Raw genomic sequence first — 15,813 nt, 5'->3', positions numbered from 1 at the left:
ATGGCGGTAATGGACAAGGGGAGTGACTGGACCCCAGAAGCACAAAAGGTCAGTAAATTTCTTCCGCAGTTTACAGAGGGGGATAATTCTGATAGTTTCAGTCCTATGTTTGAGAGGGTATGTAAACAGTATTATGTTTACCAAAGGCTCTGGATATGGTTCCTGACCCCCCTTACTCCATGGTAAAGCTTTAACTGTGTTGTCTAAACTTGCTGATTGAGAATATTTGTATTATACTGCTGTTAAGAATCACTTCTTAGAATGTTTTAAGCTAACACCTGAAACTTATAGGAAAAAAGTTTTGTGAGCATAGACACAAGGCAGACGAAAGTGGGTGTGACTATGTTGCTGAACTGAGCACTTATTTTCATAGGTGGGTGGAGTGGATGTCAGGTCACCACTTTTGAAGGGGTGGCATATCTTGTGGTGAGGGAACAAGCCCTTAGCACTTTGCCTGAGTACATGAGGATTTGGTTAGCTGATGGACAATGTGCTGAGTTGGGGAAGAAGGGTGACCTATACCTAGCAAGCAGGGCATCCCTGCACAGGAAAGGACCCCCAGTACTGCTCACGGGTCTAAAGGAACTCTTAGTGGGCAGCCCTGACTGCCCTAACCGAATCTGCCAGTAGCAGGGGAAGCCACTAGTCCAGGTACACGTCCAGGACCTAGGGTTAAATGTTTTGAATGCAACCAGTTGAGCCATGTGGCATACAGATGTCCATGGAGACAAGGTGGGGAACAAAAGGTGAGAGAGCCAGTAAGTGGGGAAGACAAAATGCAAGTAGTAGGTTGTCTTGAGACAACAGGGGTATCAAACTACCATCCTTCAGATGTCCTGATAGGGAGGGATTTGGATGAGGCAGTACCATGTGCTTATGCAGTTACACGCAGTCAGGCTAGGAGACAAGCATGTGGATTTTGGTAGCCTGGGGGAGACCCAGAATGCATAATTGCAGCCAGGACTGGTGAGGTGGTTACTTCAGGGAGGAAGCTACGCTGTAGCAGTGAGAGTGAAGGTGAGCCACAGCTGCTTGTGGGTACTGATGTTCCCTTGCACAGAGTGACTGCAAAGGTAGAGGTGAGTAGTAGTACCCTGGCTGACAGTGAGGCACCACTGTCAGAGGATGCCAGACTTCCTGTGGAAGAGGAGCTGGGAAGGGTTACAGAACGAGAGTTGAGACAGGCTCAGCTCTCAGACCCTACATTGCAAGGCCTGAGGCAGGTAGCTAGTGAGGCACCTGAATTTCAAGGGAAGGGGGACTCTGTACTGGGACAAAGGGTTACTGTATAGAGAGTGGACCCCTGAGGGAGGGCTAGAAGGTGAGAGGGTACAGCAGTTGGTAGTGTCTAGAGGCTACCGTCTGGCGCTTCTAGCCATAGCCCATTATATTCCCTTTGCAGGTCATATGGGCATAAAACGTACAAAGAGACGTATTATGCAGAACTTCTACTGGCCTGGAATTTCCAGAGATGTAACAGGGTACTGGAGAACCTGTGAGCAATGCCAAAAGGTAGGCAAGGCAGGAGACAAGGTGAGAGCTCCTTTGATACCTTTGCCTGTGCTATGGATATTGTGGGGCCATTGAGTACCCCAAGTTCCACAGGGAAAAACTATATCCTAGTGGTAGCAGATTATCCTACAAGATACCCTGAGGCAGTGGCTTTGTCCTCTATTGAGGCAGAAAAGGTGGCAAATGCTGTGTAGTTTTTCCAAAAGAATTACTGACTGACAGAGGTGACAATTTCATGTCAGACCTGCTGGCTTGTCTGTGTAAGTACTGTGGGGTGAAGCACCTGAAGACCAGCCCCTACTATCCCCAGACTAATGGTCTTGTTGAGAGGTTAAACTCTACACTCAAGTCCATGCTACGGGCATTTGCAGACCAGTTTGAGGGAGTGGGACAAATATTTGCCCCATCTGTTTGCTTACAGAGAAGTTCCCCAGGAATCCACAGGTTTTTCACCCTTTGAGTTATTGTGTGGGTGTAGAGTGAGGGGACTTCTAGATTTAATTCATGATGAGTGGGAAGGTGAGTGTGAACCTCACAAGGAGTCTGTTGTGGCATATGTCCTAAACCTCAGAACAAGGCTCAGGGAACTCATGGGCTTGGCCCAGGAGAACCTGGCAGCAGCCCAACAACAGACAAAGGTATGGATGACAGGAATGCTCGAGATAGAGAGTACGCTGTAGGGCAGCAGGTAATGGTTCTCATTCCTGTCCTACACAACAAGCTGCAAGCACCCTGGAAGGGACCCTACAAGGTGGTAAGAAAGGTAAGTGATGTTAACTACATGGTAGAACTGCTACGCAGGAGGCAGGAGCACAAATTGTACCATGTTAACATGATCAAACCTTATCATGATAGGGAGGCCCTTGTGCTGAGTATTTGCAGTGGGTTGCAGGAGGAGTCTGAGGGAGATCTGATGACTGACCTCTTCAGTGAGGCTCAGACTGACACCTCAGTGGAAGGGGTAGCAATGTCCCAGCAGCTATCTCCTACCCAAGTTCTAGAAATCCAAGCAGTGTTACAGGAGTTTGGGGACATGTTCACTGGGAAACCAGGGTGCACCCACTTGGTACAGTGCCAGGTGGATACAGGACCCCAAAGGCCTATTAGGCAGACCCCTTATAGGGTGCCTGAGAGAGTCAAATAGACTCTGAGGGAGGAGATACAGGAAATGTTGGAACTAGGGGTAATTCAAGAGTCCAACAGTCCCTGGGCCTCCCCAGTGGTGCTGTTGCCAAAGAAGGATGGCAGCACCAGGTTCTGTGTGGACTACAGGAAATAAATAGTCACACAGAGTCAGATTCTTACCCCATGCCTAGGACAGATGAGGCCCTAGAGCAGTTGGGTGGGGCTAAGTATCTGTCAGGTGCCCTTGACTCGCAGTGCTAGAGAGAAGTCAGCCTTTGAGACTCCTTTTTGGCTTGTATGAGTTCACAACGATGCCCTTCGGTGCAAGTAGTTTTTATCAGCTTTTAGTACAGCTTCCCATAAGGAACAGAAAACTAAAAAAAATGAAGGACTACTTCGTCTTTATTTTACATTGTGCTGAATTTGACATCAAAAGATGATTTCAGGAAATAAGTTCCCTGCTAAGTATGGATAATAAAATTTTTATACTTGTAACATAATTTGTGTAAGCAGCTGCTTTATTTGTTGTGGCCTATAGCTTAGCATTGCTAAAAACAATTTGTGGATAACAGGAGTTGTAGACTTGTGAGAAACCACAAAACTTGACTTGTAAGGCATATGTTACCATTTACTTAAGTTTATCTTAATGTTTCAGGTACTGATGTGATGTTGTTGGAAGACTTTACTTCAGACAGCTGTCAACAGAAACCTGGGAGTTACCCCAACAGGAGAAGAAGCTCTGTAACATTTGAAGATGAAGCTGAGCAGATTTCTAAAGGTAAAACTTATTTTCCATTCCTGTATGATTTGGGGTATTTATTTGTTTGTTTATTTATATTTTATTTTATTTTATTTATTTAATTTTTACCAAGTTGAATGTGTGATTTCTTTAGAATGGTTGTACTTAACTGAACACCAATAGACAAAATACCATTTAACAGAATCACATAAATGAAAACCTTTGAATGAATTTTCATCAGAATATGCTTTACAAAATGGCACTTATTTATACAACTTCTGTGTGTGTGTGTGTGTGTGTGTGTGTGTGTGTGTGTGTGTGTGTGTGTGTGTGTGTGTGTGTGTGCGTGTGTGCGTGCACACGCTTGGGGGGGGGGGGGTTGTCCTCAAACCCTCCTTACTAATGTCTTTTCTGTTAGAGGTCTCTCAGCCTTGTAGTAGAGGGAAATATATTTGATTTCTTTATATGAGCAAATGTGTCTGTTCTTCAGTGTTGTTTGACCTCTGATTGAAAATACATTAGTAGGGAGAGGGGGCATTGCTTTTCTTGCATACTTGCCCATCTGCAAAAAACTGTTTCAAGTATTTTTTAGTCATTTGTTGTTGAAGTAGCAGATTGTTTTCTGCGTTCATTGCAAAAACTGATACTCTTCATAAGGATTACTGCTGTGTAGCCTATACTATATGGAATGTATCCTTTACAGGATACAACAGTTCGTAGGTTCATAGGTTGGTACTTAGGCTATCGGCCCAAGGGCCTACGTAAGCCTAGCCAGCAAGGTTCCCTGGCTTACAGTACCTAAGAAAGTTATTTTCCTATGCCACTGTCGAGCAGAGACACAGAAGTGTTCCCCGGGGTGTATTTCCTGTTTCCCATCCACTCATCAAGATTTTTCTTGAAGAGTGCTAATGAAGAACTTTGCTTGACATAGATGGGTAGCCTGTTCCAGAGTATGGGAAGTATCTGGGACAGGAATCTATCCTTCCACCATGTCCTGTTTATTGTGGTGACAAGGTTTAGGTCCCTAGAGCGTGTAGCCCGGAGGGATTGGGATTTCTTTAGGTGTAGCATGTCCAACAGCTCTGGGTTTGACATAGCTTTATATGTTAGGCAGAGATCACCTCGGAGTAGGCGATATGCTATGGAGTAAAGCTGGAGTTTTTTGGGACAGTCAGTGAAGGGCATCTGTTTGAGGCCAGTAATCCTCTTTGTGAGGTACTTCTCTGGCCTTTCCAGCTGCTGCAGATGTCTTGTAAGGTACATTCCAAAAGGGGCGTTGTACTCTATAATGGGTCTAATGAGTGTCGAGTAGAGGGGAACAATGACCTCTTTTTTCCTGGATGAGAACCCTTTTATGATGTGGTACGCCACGTAGAAGGACTTCCTGACTACTGTGGCGATGTGACTATCAAAGGACAGACTACTGTCCACCTGGGTCCCGGGATCAGTGGTGGCTCCCCCTTTGAGGAATGGGATAACTGTTGCTGTACGCCATTCAGTGGGTCCAAAGCCTGATGTGAGGTTATGATTGAACATGGTGCTTAGACTGGGAGCCAGTTCATTCTGAAGTTCGTGTAAAATGCAGCCTGGGATGTTGTCCAGTCCCATGGATGCTGTGTTTTTGGCTTTAGAGAATGCAGCTTTTACCTGCTTAGCTGTGATTACAGGGACTCTGCATTCTTCCTGTATAGATATGGGCCCTTTAGGGGGTGAGGAGAGGTTAAGTTAGCACTGAACCTGTCTGCAAGGATGTTGGCAATATCAGTTGGTTCTGTAATTTTCGTGCCGTTGTGCTGTAACTCAGAGCAGATCTGGATGTTGCCATTGAGATTCTTGACATAGCTATAGAATGCTTTGTGGTTGTCCTTCGAATCAGTGGCAATTTTGCTTTCGTAGCTAGCTTAGGAGGATCTTATAAGGGATCTCAGCTTCTTACTGAGGCTGACCAGGGAGCTCCCCCACTCATAGGATTTTACTCTCTTTTGCAACAATTTCTTCCTTCTGTTGTACTGTTTGTTTATGGCAGGGGACCACCAGATTGGCTCCCTTTTTTTGGAGGATAGCATCTTGGTTCTGTTTGGGATAGCACAATCCATGCACTCGTGTAAGTGCTTATAGAGTGCATTTGTGTAGGATTCAGCAGTCATAACTGTATTGTCCATCTGCATGGGTGTCATGAAGTTCACCACTTCTGTCTTAAGAAGCATGAAGTTGGCTTTGGAGAAATTTTTTACCGTGGTTTCCTTAATGGGGGATGGGGGCGGGATGTAGATATCAAGGGTGATTAGCTTATGGTCGGATCGGACCAACGAGGAGTTGACTTCAGATGTGGAACACCGGTCACTCATGTTGGTAATGACTAGGTGTAGGATATTGTTGCCCCTGGTGGGGGTGTGGATAAGTTGATCCAGGGCATTGGAGTTTATGAATTCCAGAAAGTGTTGTGTGAAGGAGTTGGTACACGAGTAGTTTTCCCAGTTAATGGTGGGGTAGTTGAAATCGCCCATTATTAGGGTGTTTGGTTGAACCCTAATATTTTCCAGTACATCAAGAAAAGAGGAGTGGGAATCTTGGGGCATGGTGGGGGATCTGTAGCAAGCTACAATTTGGATTGCAGTTTTGCCCAGAGTAGGTTGCACTTTGATAACCTTGGATGCATTATGCTGAGGAACTAGCCTGGAGGTGTGGATATCCTTAATGAATATGGACACACCTCTGCCTTTCGTGTTCCGGTCCAGGCTACATGGCCGAAAAGTGTGGTATGAGTTATAGCCTGGTAGTGCAGGGGTGCTGTCTGGAGCCTTGAACCAGGTCTCAGTCACTGCACAGATATCGATGTTCTCCATTTTAAGGAGTGCCTCGAGTGAGTGCATTTTGAGATTTAGACTTCTAGCATTGAGTAACATTACCCTCAGTTTTTGCTTGCCTGTTCCTGTTACGGTGGTGAATTTGTCATTTGAACCTTGCCTAAAAAGGCACTATAGGGGCGGCAAGAGCCTTATTCAGTGTCCGGAATTCCAGGGGCGACAGGTGCAGGCCATCTCTGGCAAAGCATAGTGGTCTGTCGACCATGTCATCCCAAGCAGACAGATACTGGATCCCCTTAGAATGACACCAGAAGCTTAGCCAATTGTTGAAGTCAATCATTTTGTCCTTGTACTGCGGTATCATTCTGAGCGATGGCAGAATGCTACTCAGGGCTAGGGTCATACCTGTCTGGGCTACAAGATCGGACAGCTCTTATATGTCTCTTTTCATGTAGTCCAGGGAGGTATGTCTCAGGTCGTTCACACCAACATCGACAATGACAGAGTCATATTTGTACTTGTGGAGTGACCTGAGTGCGTGACACCAGACAGTCAGACGACAGTAACCTTCTCCTTGTTTAGCCTGGTGAGTGGGACATCAGTGTGCCTGACTGTAGAGTCACTTATGACTAGTGTGTTGGATACGTTGTTTTGCCTTATTGGCTGTGATTGAGTGGCACACTGAGTGTGTGGGCTATGTGTCATTTGGGTTGTATTGGGGGGTGGAAGTTGCTTGCATTTCTGCTTTGGAGGTCTCTGTTGCTTGGGCAGATTATTATTGAGAGCCTCCACAAATGTTTTTGTGATGTTCATCGTGCATACAGCTGCAGTCATAACAGATGGGTTCTCCTGCCAAAGTCTAGGTCCGGTTGTCATCGCTTTCTTTCCTGACGTCAGTGCGACAGGGGTATATAAGACACAGCCGACGCCATTTTCTTCAGTCTTTGCAGAAGCAGTTCGCAAGTGCCGGTCGGCCAGCTCCTGAAATTACGAAAATTTGGAAACCGAAGTCTTCTTTAAAGCTAAGTACCCGTTGAAACTTTTCTTGCCTCAGACCGATGTCAGACAAAGTTAACAATTGTATTTCTTGTGGGAAGCAAATACCGCATAAGGATTTCCATTCCCTCTGTATACCTTGTTTAGGCCCAGACCACGGCGTCTCGGGCTGTCGCTGTTGCGCTACTTTCCATACACGCACTATTAAGCATTGCACTTTTTGGTAAAGCTTTTGATTATAAAATGTTGTCTGAGACTCCCACTACCGTTTTGTCCAAAAAACGCAAGGACAAAGACCGACACGCGAGGTCCGCGGTCTCCACCGACACCACGCCAAAACCGGCTACACATGGTCCGGTTCTCAGCGAGCCCCTGACTACCGGCGACACTTCCTGGCGGTGTCTTCTGTAACGGTGCCTCGGCCCATACCCAGACTACAGCTACTGAAGCCACTGTGAGTGTTGAGCCTCCTAATGTGGACAGGTCCACTTCCACCCATAGTGTCTTTAGACCCTCATCTTCCTTTTCCATAAAGGCCTTTACTAAGTCCAAATCAGCCATGCATCCCAAGAGGCCTGTTGCACAGGGCCCATCTCCAGGCCCCATGCCTAAAAAGCAGATGCTAAAATGGCTGAGGATTTAATTACTCTTATCAGGGGTTCCCAACCCCCTCCGGACAAGAGACCCAGAGTGGAGGAAGATTCTCCCTCTTCTGACCAGGGCCCCATTATTTCAGAACATTCTGATGAAGAGGAACACTTGTACTCCCCTTTTGAAGATTCTGATGCAGAGCAGTCCATTCCTTCTGTATCTACCCCAGAGGATTTTTCTTTTGGGGAAACCTTGCATACCTTGAGGGAACACTTCCATTGGGAAGGCCAAGACTTTTCTGATTCCAAGAAAAGACTTAGGGAATTTCTTTTGCTCCCTCAGCACAGACCTCTGGCGATACCTCCTGTCTTGGACATACTTGATGATGTTTACTCGGAGGCTTACCTTAATCCGGATTCCCTGCCTCCTGCCCCAGTCAAGCCTGATAGGTACTACAGAGTTCCTAACTCTCACCAATTTCTTTACAAAAGCCATAATGCTGACCCTGAAACCATTTCTCAAGGCCCCAAGGGAATGAAGGCCTCTACTGCTAAGAATCCACTACCTTCCGAAAGAGAGTCTAGATCCTTAGAAAGGTGGGGAAAAAGGTATATACCTCGGCCACCCTAGCCATGAGGGCCTTAAATTGTCAGTTCCATATGCTTAAATATCAGCAGTTCCTGTTATCACAATTAAGGAATAAAATGTCACAACCTGAACAACCAGATTTGAAGGAGTTGCAGGATATGATGCATAGTGCAGAACAAGTGGGTAAACACACCTTACAATGTGGCTATGATGCTCTAGAGGCCTCAAGTAGAGCTGCTGTTACAGGATCAGTCATTCGTAGACATGCCTGGCTTAGGGAACAAACCTTACCTGATCATGTTAAAGCTAAACTACTAGATGCTCCTTTACAAAAGGATGTATTATTTGGTACTAATGCTGAGGAGATACTACGGAAAATGGAAGAAAAAGCTAAATCTATGCAAACTGTCAAAGCCTTTCTACAGGTTCAACCACCACGTTTTAGCAGAAATTGGCCTTCAAAAAACTGGTCCTTTCCAGCCACGGACAAGCCCCAAAGAGGTAGATACAGGCGGGCAGAGGACAATCTCAAGGATCATATAGAGGCAGGCAACGGCAAACTCCAGTGCCAAGAGGTGGCGAAGACAGTGCACAACAATACAGGAAACAAACCCAATGACTTTCCCCTTTTCATGCCAAGCAAGTCTCAGCTGGCAGCACCCTTGGGAGGAAAGCTGGCATTATTTACAAGAAATTGGCATATTATCACAACAGACAAATGGATCCTGGACATTATAAACAGAGGCTACAGATTTCATTTTCACACTCTTCCAAAAATGAACCTGCCACACAATCAAAGGGCAGAGGCTCAAATACAAATTTCAAAGCTCATGGACATGAAAGCTATTCAAGAGGTACCTACTGAACAAGGTCAAGGTTTTATTCCAGACTATTCCTGGTACCAAGGAAAGGAACCGACTGGAGGCCCATTTTGGACTTATCCATCCTAAACACATTTCTACTCGTACCAAAATTCAAGATGCTCACCATACAGCAGCGTCTTCCCATGTTGGGCAAGGAGTCTTGGCTGGTAACATTGGACCTCAAGGAGGCATACCTGCATGTCCCAATCAGACAAAGCTGCAGAAGATACCTCAGATTTCTTGCAGGTTCAATTCACTATCAATTCTCTGCATTGCCCTTTGGCTTATCTACTGCGCCCAGAGTATTCACGAAATGCCGGGCATCAGTAATTGCCTACTGCAGACTTCAAGGGATACAAATTTACCCTTATTTGGACGATTGCCTGATCCAAGCGGACAGCAAACACATACTTCTGGAACATCTGGCTTATGTAACACGGTTATTGAATTCTCTGGGATACACAGTCAACAAAGAGAAATCCAGGCTAACACCATCTCAGAAAATAACTTTCCTGGGTGCCAACTTGGACACAAACACCCAGATGGCCTATCTTACGCCAGAAAAACAGGGGCAACTAACTCAGTACTTCAAAATACTAGCAAATTGTACCAGGCTAACTGCAAGGAAAATCCTGCAGGCTCTGGGCTTCATGGCATCTTGCATTCTTCTAATCCCATGTGCAAAGTTGCATATGAGGAAACTTCACTGGTACATAAAAAACCTGTGGTCTCAACACAGCCACAGTTTGGAAACAATAATACCAATAATCCCATGTTTGCAAAAGGAATTTCTATGGTGGGTCCAAGCATGCCAAACAAACACAGGTCTACCATTCTGCAAGCCTCAAGCAAATCAAGTCATCACAACAGACGCCTCAGACTACGCCTGGGGGGCACACATGACAGACAGGTGCATTCAGGACAAATGGTCCCAAAAGGAAAAGCACCTTCACATCAATCAAAAGGAAATGCTAGCAGTGATAAATGCAATTACAGCTTTCAAGGATCTCCTGCATCCAGGGCAATTATTGATAAGAACAGACAACACCACAGTAATGTGGTACATAAACAAACAAGGAGGAACACATTCATACCCCCTGTGCAGGCTAGCCATGTCCCTTTGGAACTTGGCTCTGGAATGGCAAATCGAACTTCAAGCACAGTACCTGCCAGGATTGGGAAACACGCTGGCAGACAATCTAAGCAGAAATATGACAGACCCACACGAATGGAAGTTGCATTCTCAAGTGTTTACAAAGATAATCCAAGCAAGGCCAGACATAGATCTCTTTGCCTCCCACAGGAATCATCAATTGACAAAGTTCTGCTCAAGGACCTTCCATCCAAAGGCCTGGAGTTTCTTTCAGCTGGGCAGCACGGACAGTTTACTCCTTCCCACCTTTGCCTCTTCTGCACAAGGTGCTCTTGAAAGCAAGAGCAGACAGACCGAAGATGATACTGATTGCTCCAAACTGGCCAAGACAACACTGGTACCCACTCCTGAGGAGCCTAACACATACTCCTCCCTGGACCCTACCTCTAATGCCTCTTCTACTGACTCAGCACAGCTACAAAACTCTTCACAGTCAGCTGAAAACACTCAATCTGGCTGCATGGAACATTCCTTAACACCACAACAGACCCTACTCTCCAAAGAGGTGCAGGATGTCATTTTGGAGGCCAGAAGGCCATCTACTAGAAAGGCTTACTCCACAAAATGGAAACGGTTTTGCGCTTGGAATGAGAAAAAAGGCCAGGATCCTAGAAAACTGAATTTGCCTCTGATATTACAGTATCTAGCTGAGCTGTTGAACAATGGACTTTCATTTTCCTCCATCAAAATTCATGCCTCAGCCATTTCTGCAGAATACAGCACTGATCCACCCTTATTCTCTCACCCACTCTTAAGACAGTTCCGCAGAGGGGCTAAGAATATAAGACCTCCAAGGAAACAACCAATACCAGCCTGGGATCTTAATTACATTCTAGAAAAATTAACATTGCCTCCCTTTGAACCAGCTGCCTCAACAGATTTGCAATATTTGTCCTGGAAAACAGCTTTCCTTCTGGCCATTACCTCAGCTCAGCTCTTAGGATTTCGGAACTACAAGCCCTTATGGCTGTACAGCCCTTTCTCATCTTCCATCAGGACAGGGTTTCCCTACAAACCAACCCGTCATTTATGCCCAAGGTAGTATCCAGGGTAGCTTTAAATCAGGCCATACACTTACCTACCTTTTACCCCAATCCTCAAAACAAAGGGGAAAGGCTGCTACATTCCTTAGACATCCATAGACAGCTACGTTACTATTTGGACAGAACAAAGCCTTTCAGGAAATCAGAACAACTCTTTGTGTCCTATGCTGTGGGAGCTCAAGGGAAGCCAATTTCCAAACAGACAATTTTGAAATGGATAGGCCACTGCATACGGTTTTGTTACTCCTTTCATGGTAAATCTGTACCTGCAGGCATCAGATCCCACTCCACAAGGGCCACAGCTACCTCTGCAGCCTTCCTCAGAGGCGTCCCTACCAAAGATATTTTGGAGGCAGCCACTTGGAGTTCTGTGCATACCTTCACTAAACACTACCACCTACCTTTATACTCCAAAACAAGAGCAGGCTTTGCTACTGCTGTGTTGCAGGGCATTCTGGCTCCTCCTAGTTCCACCTAAGTGCCTACGACCCCTTTCTTAGCTTTGGGATTCTACCCATCTGTTATGACTGCAGCTGTATGCACGATGAACATAGTACAGTTTTGTACCTACCATAAATGTAGATGTTCGAGTGCTAATACAGCTGCAGTCCAGGTTTCCCTCCCTCCTTCCCCTCTAGGGGTATTCTTTTATGGTGTATTTGCTTGCAACTACTGTTTTTTGATTATATTGCATTGCATTATTACATAATTTTATGTATTGCCTTCCTTCTGGGGGCACCTGACATCTGGGGCAAGAAAGACTGAAGAAAATGGCGTTGGCTGTGTCTTATATACCCCTGTCGCACTGACGTCAGGAAAGAAAGCGACGACAACCGACGCCGGACCTAGACTTTGGAATACCACAATCCTGGGGACTGACTGCAGGCAGGAGAACCCATCTGTTATGACTGCAGCTGTATTAGCACTCGAACATCTACATTTATGGTAGGTACAAAACTGCACTTTTCTATGTGTCGATTTTGGTGGTGTAGATTTATTGAGACTATGTGATTGTGGTGTGGTGCAAGTGTTTACCTTCTCCTCTTGAATGTCAAGTTCAGCCTTGGTTGGAGAGAGCTTTACCTCCAGTTTGGCTAGACAAGTGCATCTCTCACAGGTTGTAGTGTTGGGTGGTAGGAGGAGAGGGTTGTCTGTGTACATGAGGCAATTTCTACATTTTCCCAAGATGCCTAGATTCATCAGATAGACAGGGGAGAACACTGGGAGCTGACCCTTGAACATGCCTGAATAAAAAACTATTTTCCTCTAGATAAGTGAGGAAACTGAGTACAAGTTGTTTTTCTCTAAGCAAGTGAGGAAAGTAAGTGCAAAAACTGTTTTCCTCTAGGTAATGAGGAAGGTTTAGTGCTATAGTAATTAGCTTATTTAGTGCTTACAAGTTCTAAACAAGTGCTGAGCACGAATAAGCAAATTCAAGTGCTAAAACTAAGAATCTGTATCTGCACCAGACTAGTTACAGGAAAGAAACAAGTGCAAATGCGGGCTTTCAAATCAGAAAGTTGAGGGAGATGGAAAAGATTGCCCAGACGGCCAATAACTACAGTTTCTGGGCCAGAACCACTCCTTATGTGGTAGACAGGTTAACTAGTGCTTACCACTCCCACAGACAAGCTAGAAGGCTTCCCTCCAACACAGAAAGGCTTTGGGGGGGGGCTCAGAAGCTTACATACAGTCCTGGATACAGCAAATCTGTATCTGGACTAACACTAGTCACAGGAAAGGTAGGAAACAGGCTTACCGTTATTTTTTTTATACAGAAAAGTAGCTAAAACAGCAGTAAAAACAATTCAAATGCAGTGCAAGCTAGCACACTTGAGTATGTAGCAATATCAGACCAAACACAGTTTAAAAAATGCAATTAAATTAAACATGACTAAAAACAAGTGCAGAAGGAGTGTATTAGGTAGAATGTGGTAAAGAGATGGGACTGGGGGGAGTATCCCAGATCAAATCTACAGTGGGGCGGGCAGGTGCAAAAGCCACCAAATTTAAACAACAAACCAGAGATGGGGAGGCTGGGTGAGACAAAACACTTTCAGCAGAGATATGAAAAACTATCCAGAGAATCAAAAATAACAGTGCACAACTCTGAATAAAATTAGTCCAACAACAATTTAGAGTATACAATTCTGAAGAACCAAAAAAATATACTTAGCTCTGTATATTTCCAGATAGTTTGAAAAGAGCTCTGTTAGACACAGGTTCCAGCAATGATATGCAGACTGTTAAACTAACAGGTTCTATTATTATGCAAGTAATCCTTCAGATAGTCAGATGACACAAGCTGTAAAAAACAGTTTTATACCATCTTAAGACACAGCAGAAAATAGGGGGAGGTGGGACAAAATACAGTGAATCAAAAATAGTGCCCAACTCTGAATAAAATTAGTCCAGCAACAATTTACAGTACACAGTTCTGAAGAACCAAAAAAAATGTACTTAGCTCTGTATATTTCCAGATAGTTTGAAAAGTGCTCAGTTAGACACAGGTTCCAGCAATGATATGCAGCTGTTTTCAGGGCACCTTCCACACGCCCAAATTGTTAGCGTGAGCTCAGCTGACTAAAAACCAGGTTTGGGTGCCAAGCCCTTTAGAGTTTTCTTGCCACTAAAGAGAGTGTTTCTCTGTGGGCTTTCAAGGATCTATGGTTGACTAACTGTTCCATTGCTGGGCTAACTAAAGTATTTTTTCCTGTGGTAATTGTATTTTACTTTTGGGGGCTGGGGTAAGTGTTTTAAATTGCTTTTTACTGTGTTTTAATTGGCAAAAAGTTACTTTTTTTGCAACTTACTTATTTTTGCTGGCTGTTGCTTCCAGGCTTCCTCGTAAATAAGACACATATTTCTGCTTAACCATGGAGCAACCTGTCAGTTCCTTGGTTCTACCTTCCATTCACAAAAAGAAAAGGATTATTAAGTAGTCTTTGCCACCACAGCAGGCTGATAAAATGCCTCAACTGCAGGTGGATGACTGTGCTGTGGCCAAATCTGGTCCATCAAACCACTCATCTTTTCCCTTGGATGCCACTGGTGTAGTCCCTACAGCCTCCATGGACTGGGGATTAGACACACTTTAAGTATTTCTATGTGATCTCTGAACTCTTGACTAGCACTGTGTAGTATGAAGTATTGTCTTATGTTTTATTATTTATTAATGTGTCTGGAGTGCAGGCATCTCCATCGGGCCTCAGTATGATGGTTTCAGCTTATCTGCTCCTTTCCCCCTGCCGCAGTGACGTTCATATACCAATGAGTATGAGGTACTCCAGTCTGGAGGGCCAAGACTTAACAGCTGAAGAAACATGTCCAGGGTACCCCCCAAAATGTGGTGGCCTCAGAGGGAAAAAGAGCAATGGAAGTAGTCAGGAATCTGAAATTAGTGGTAGATGGCCAAAAAAATAAGTAAAATTATACTGGAAATAAATGTGATACTCATGGTGCAGACCTGTCAGGACTCCCTGCCCCAAGGTGCTACAGCCATTCAACACAAACAGTAGTTTGCTACATAAGTAAACATTATGTAACTTGCTCTTGCCTCCTGTGTCAAGCATTGGTGAGGATATGGAAATGGGCTGTATAATCATCTGATTGTCAGTCTCATACCTGTGCAAGCTAGCTCTGTAGCAGACAGGCTATGTTGCTACGTACTGATGCATCACAAGTGGTCCTTCAGTAATGCAAAAGATTTCCCATCACTGGGACAGTTTTACTGTGACCTCTTTCTGTCTTCAGCAAGTACCAGTTGCAGCAACTTCTTTTCTTTGGTAGAATGTCCTGGGGATGGATTCATTCAGAAATACCCCCTGGACTCCTTTATGCTTTTTCTTGCATTTCCCATTATTCTAAAATTCTTACTAAAAGCCAGGCAGAACAGGTATGAAGTTATTTTCATAGCCCTATTTTTGCTTTGACAAGTGTATGTTCCTCTACTGAAACCTCATCTTCTGAGGAAGCCTCTACATCTGAGACACTTTACAACCCTACTGATCCACCCATCTGGCAAGCTTCACCTGAACCTCCACTCCTTCCATCTAACTGCATAGCTTCTGCAGTTCCACTAATGGTCAGGGTCTTACCGTACCCTGACATGGTAGAACAGATCTTTACTTCTTCACAGAGGCCTTATACTAGAAAAACTTAAAAGATCAAGTGAACACATTTTTCGTTGTGGTCCTACATCCTGAGGTTTGGACACTTTTGTAGCTCCATTTCCTGCAGTTCTTGACTTTATCAGATATTTGACTCAGGATTAAATTATTCATCTATTAGAGTGCACCTTACATCCATTTTGAATGTTTACCAAGGATGTTCTTCGTGTTTTACTGTTGCAGTCATTACATTTGGGTAATCCTGCAGGCAGGTTACCCTCAGTCGG

At 44.7% G+C, this 15,813-nt stretch overlaps 1 protein-coding gene across 1 annotated transcript in view; it reads left to right on the top strand.

Annotated features, from left to right (window-relative positions):
• Window positions 1-3,281: 3,281 nt before the first annotated feature.
• Window positions 3,282-15,813, top strand: part of GPR161 (G protein-coupled receptor 161) — a 39,033-nt gene continuing 26,501 nt past the window's right edge. Inside the window, exon 1 of the mRNA XM_044071762.1 lies at window positions 3,282-3,415. Within this exon, the coding sequence (XP_043927697.1) occupies window positions 3,304-3,415 (112 nt within the window). The 5' untranslated portion in view covers window positions 3,282-3,303. The remainder of the gene's footprint in view (window positions 3,416-15,813) is intronic.

Source organism: Protopterus annectens, chromosome 5.part0 (genome assembly GCF_019279795.1).
Source record: "Protopterus annectens isolate FY-2018-M chromosome 5.part0, PAN1.0, whole genome shotgun sequence".
Lineage (NCBI taxonomy): Eukaryota > Metazoa > Chordata > Ceratodontiformes > Protopteridae > Protopterus > Protopterus annectens.
This window is presented reverse-complemented; position numbering and strand designations above follow the sequence as displayed.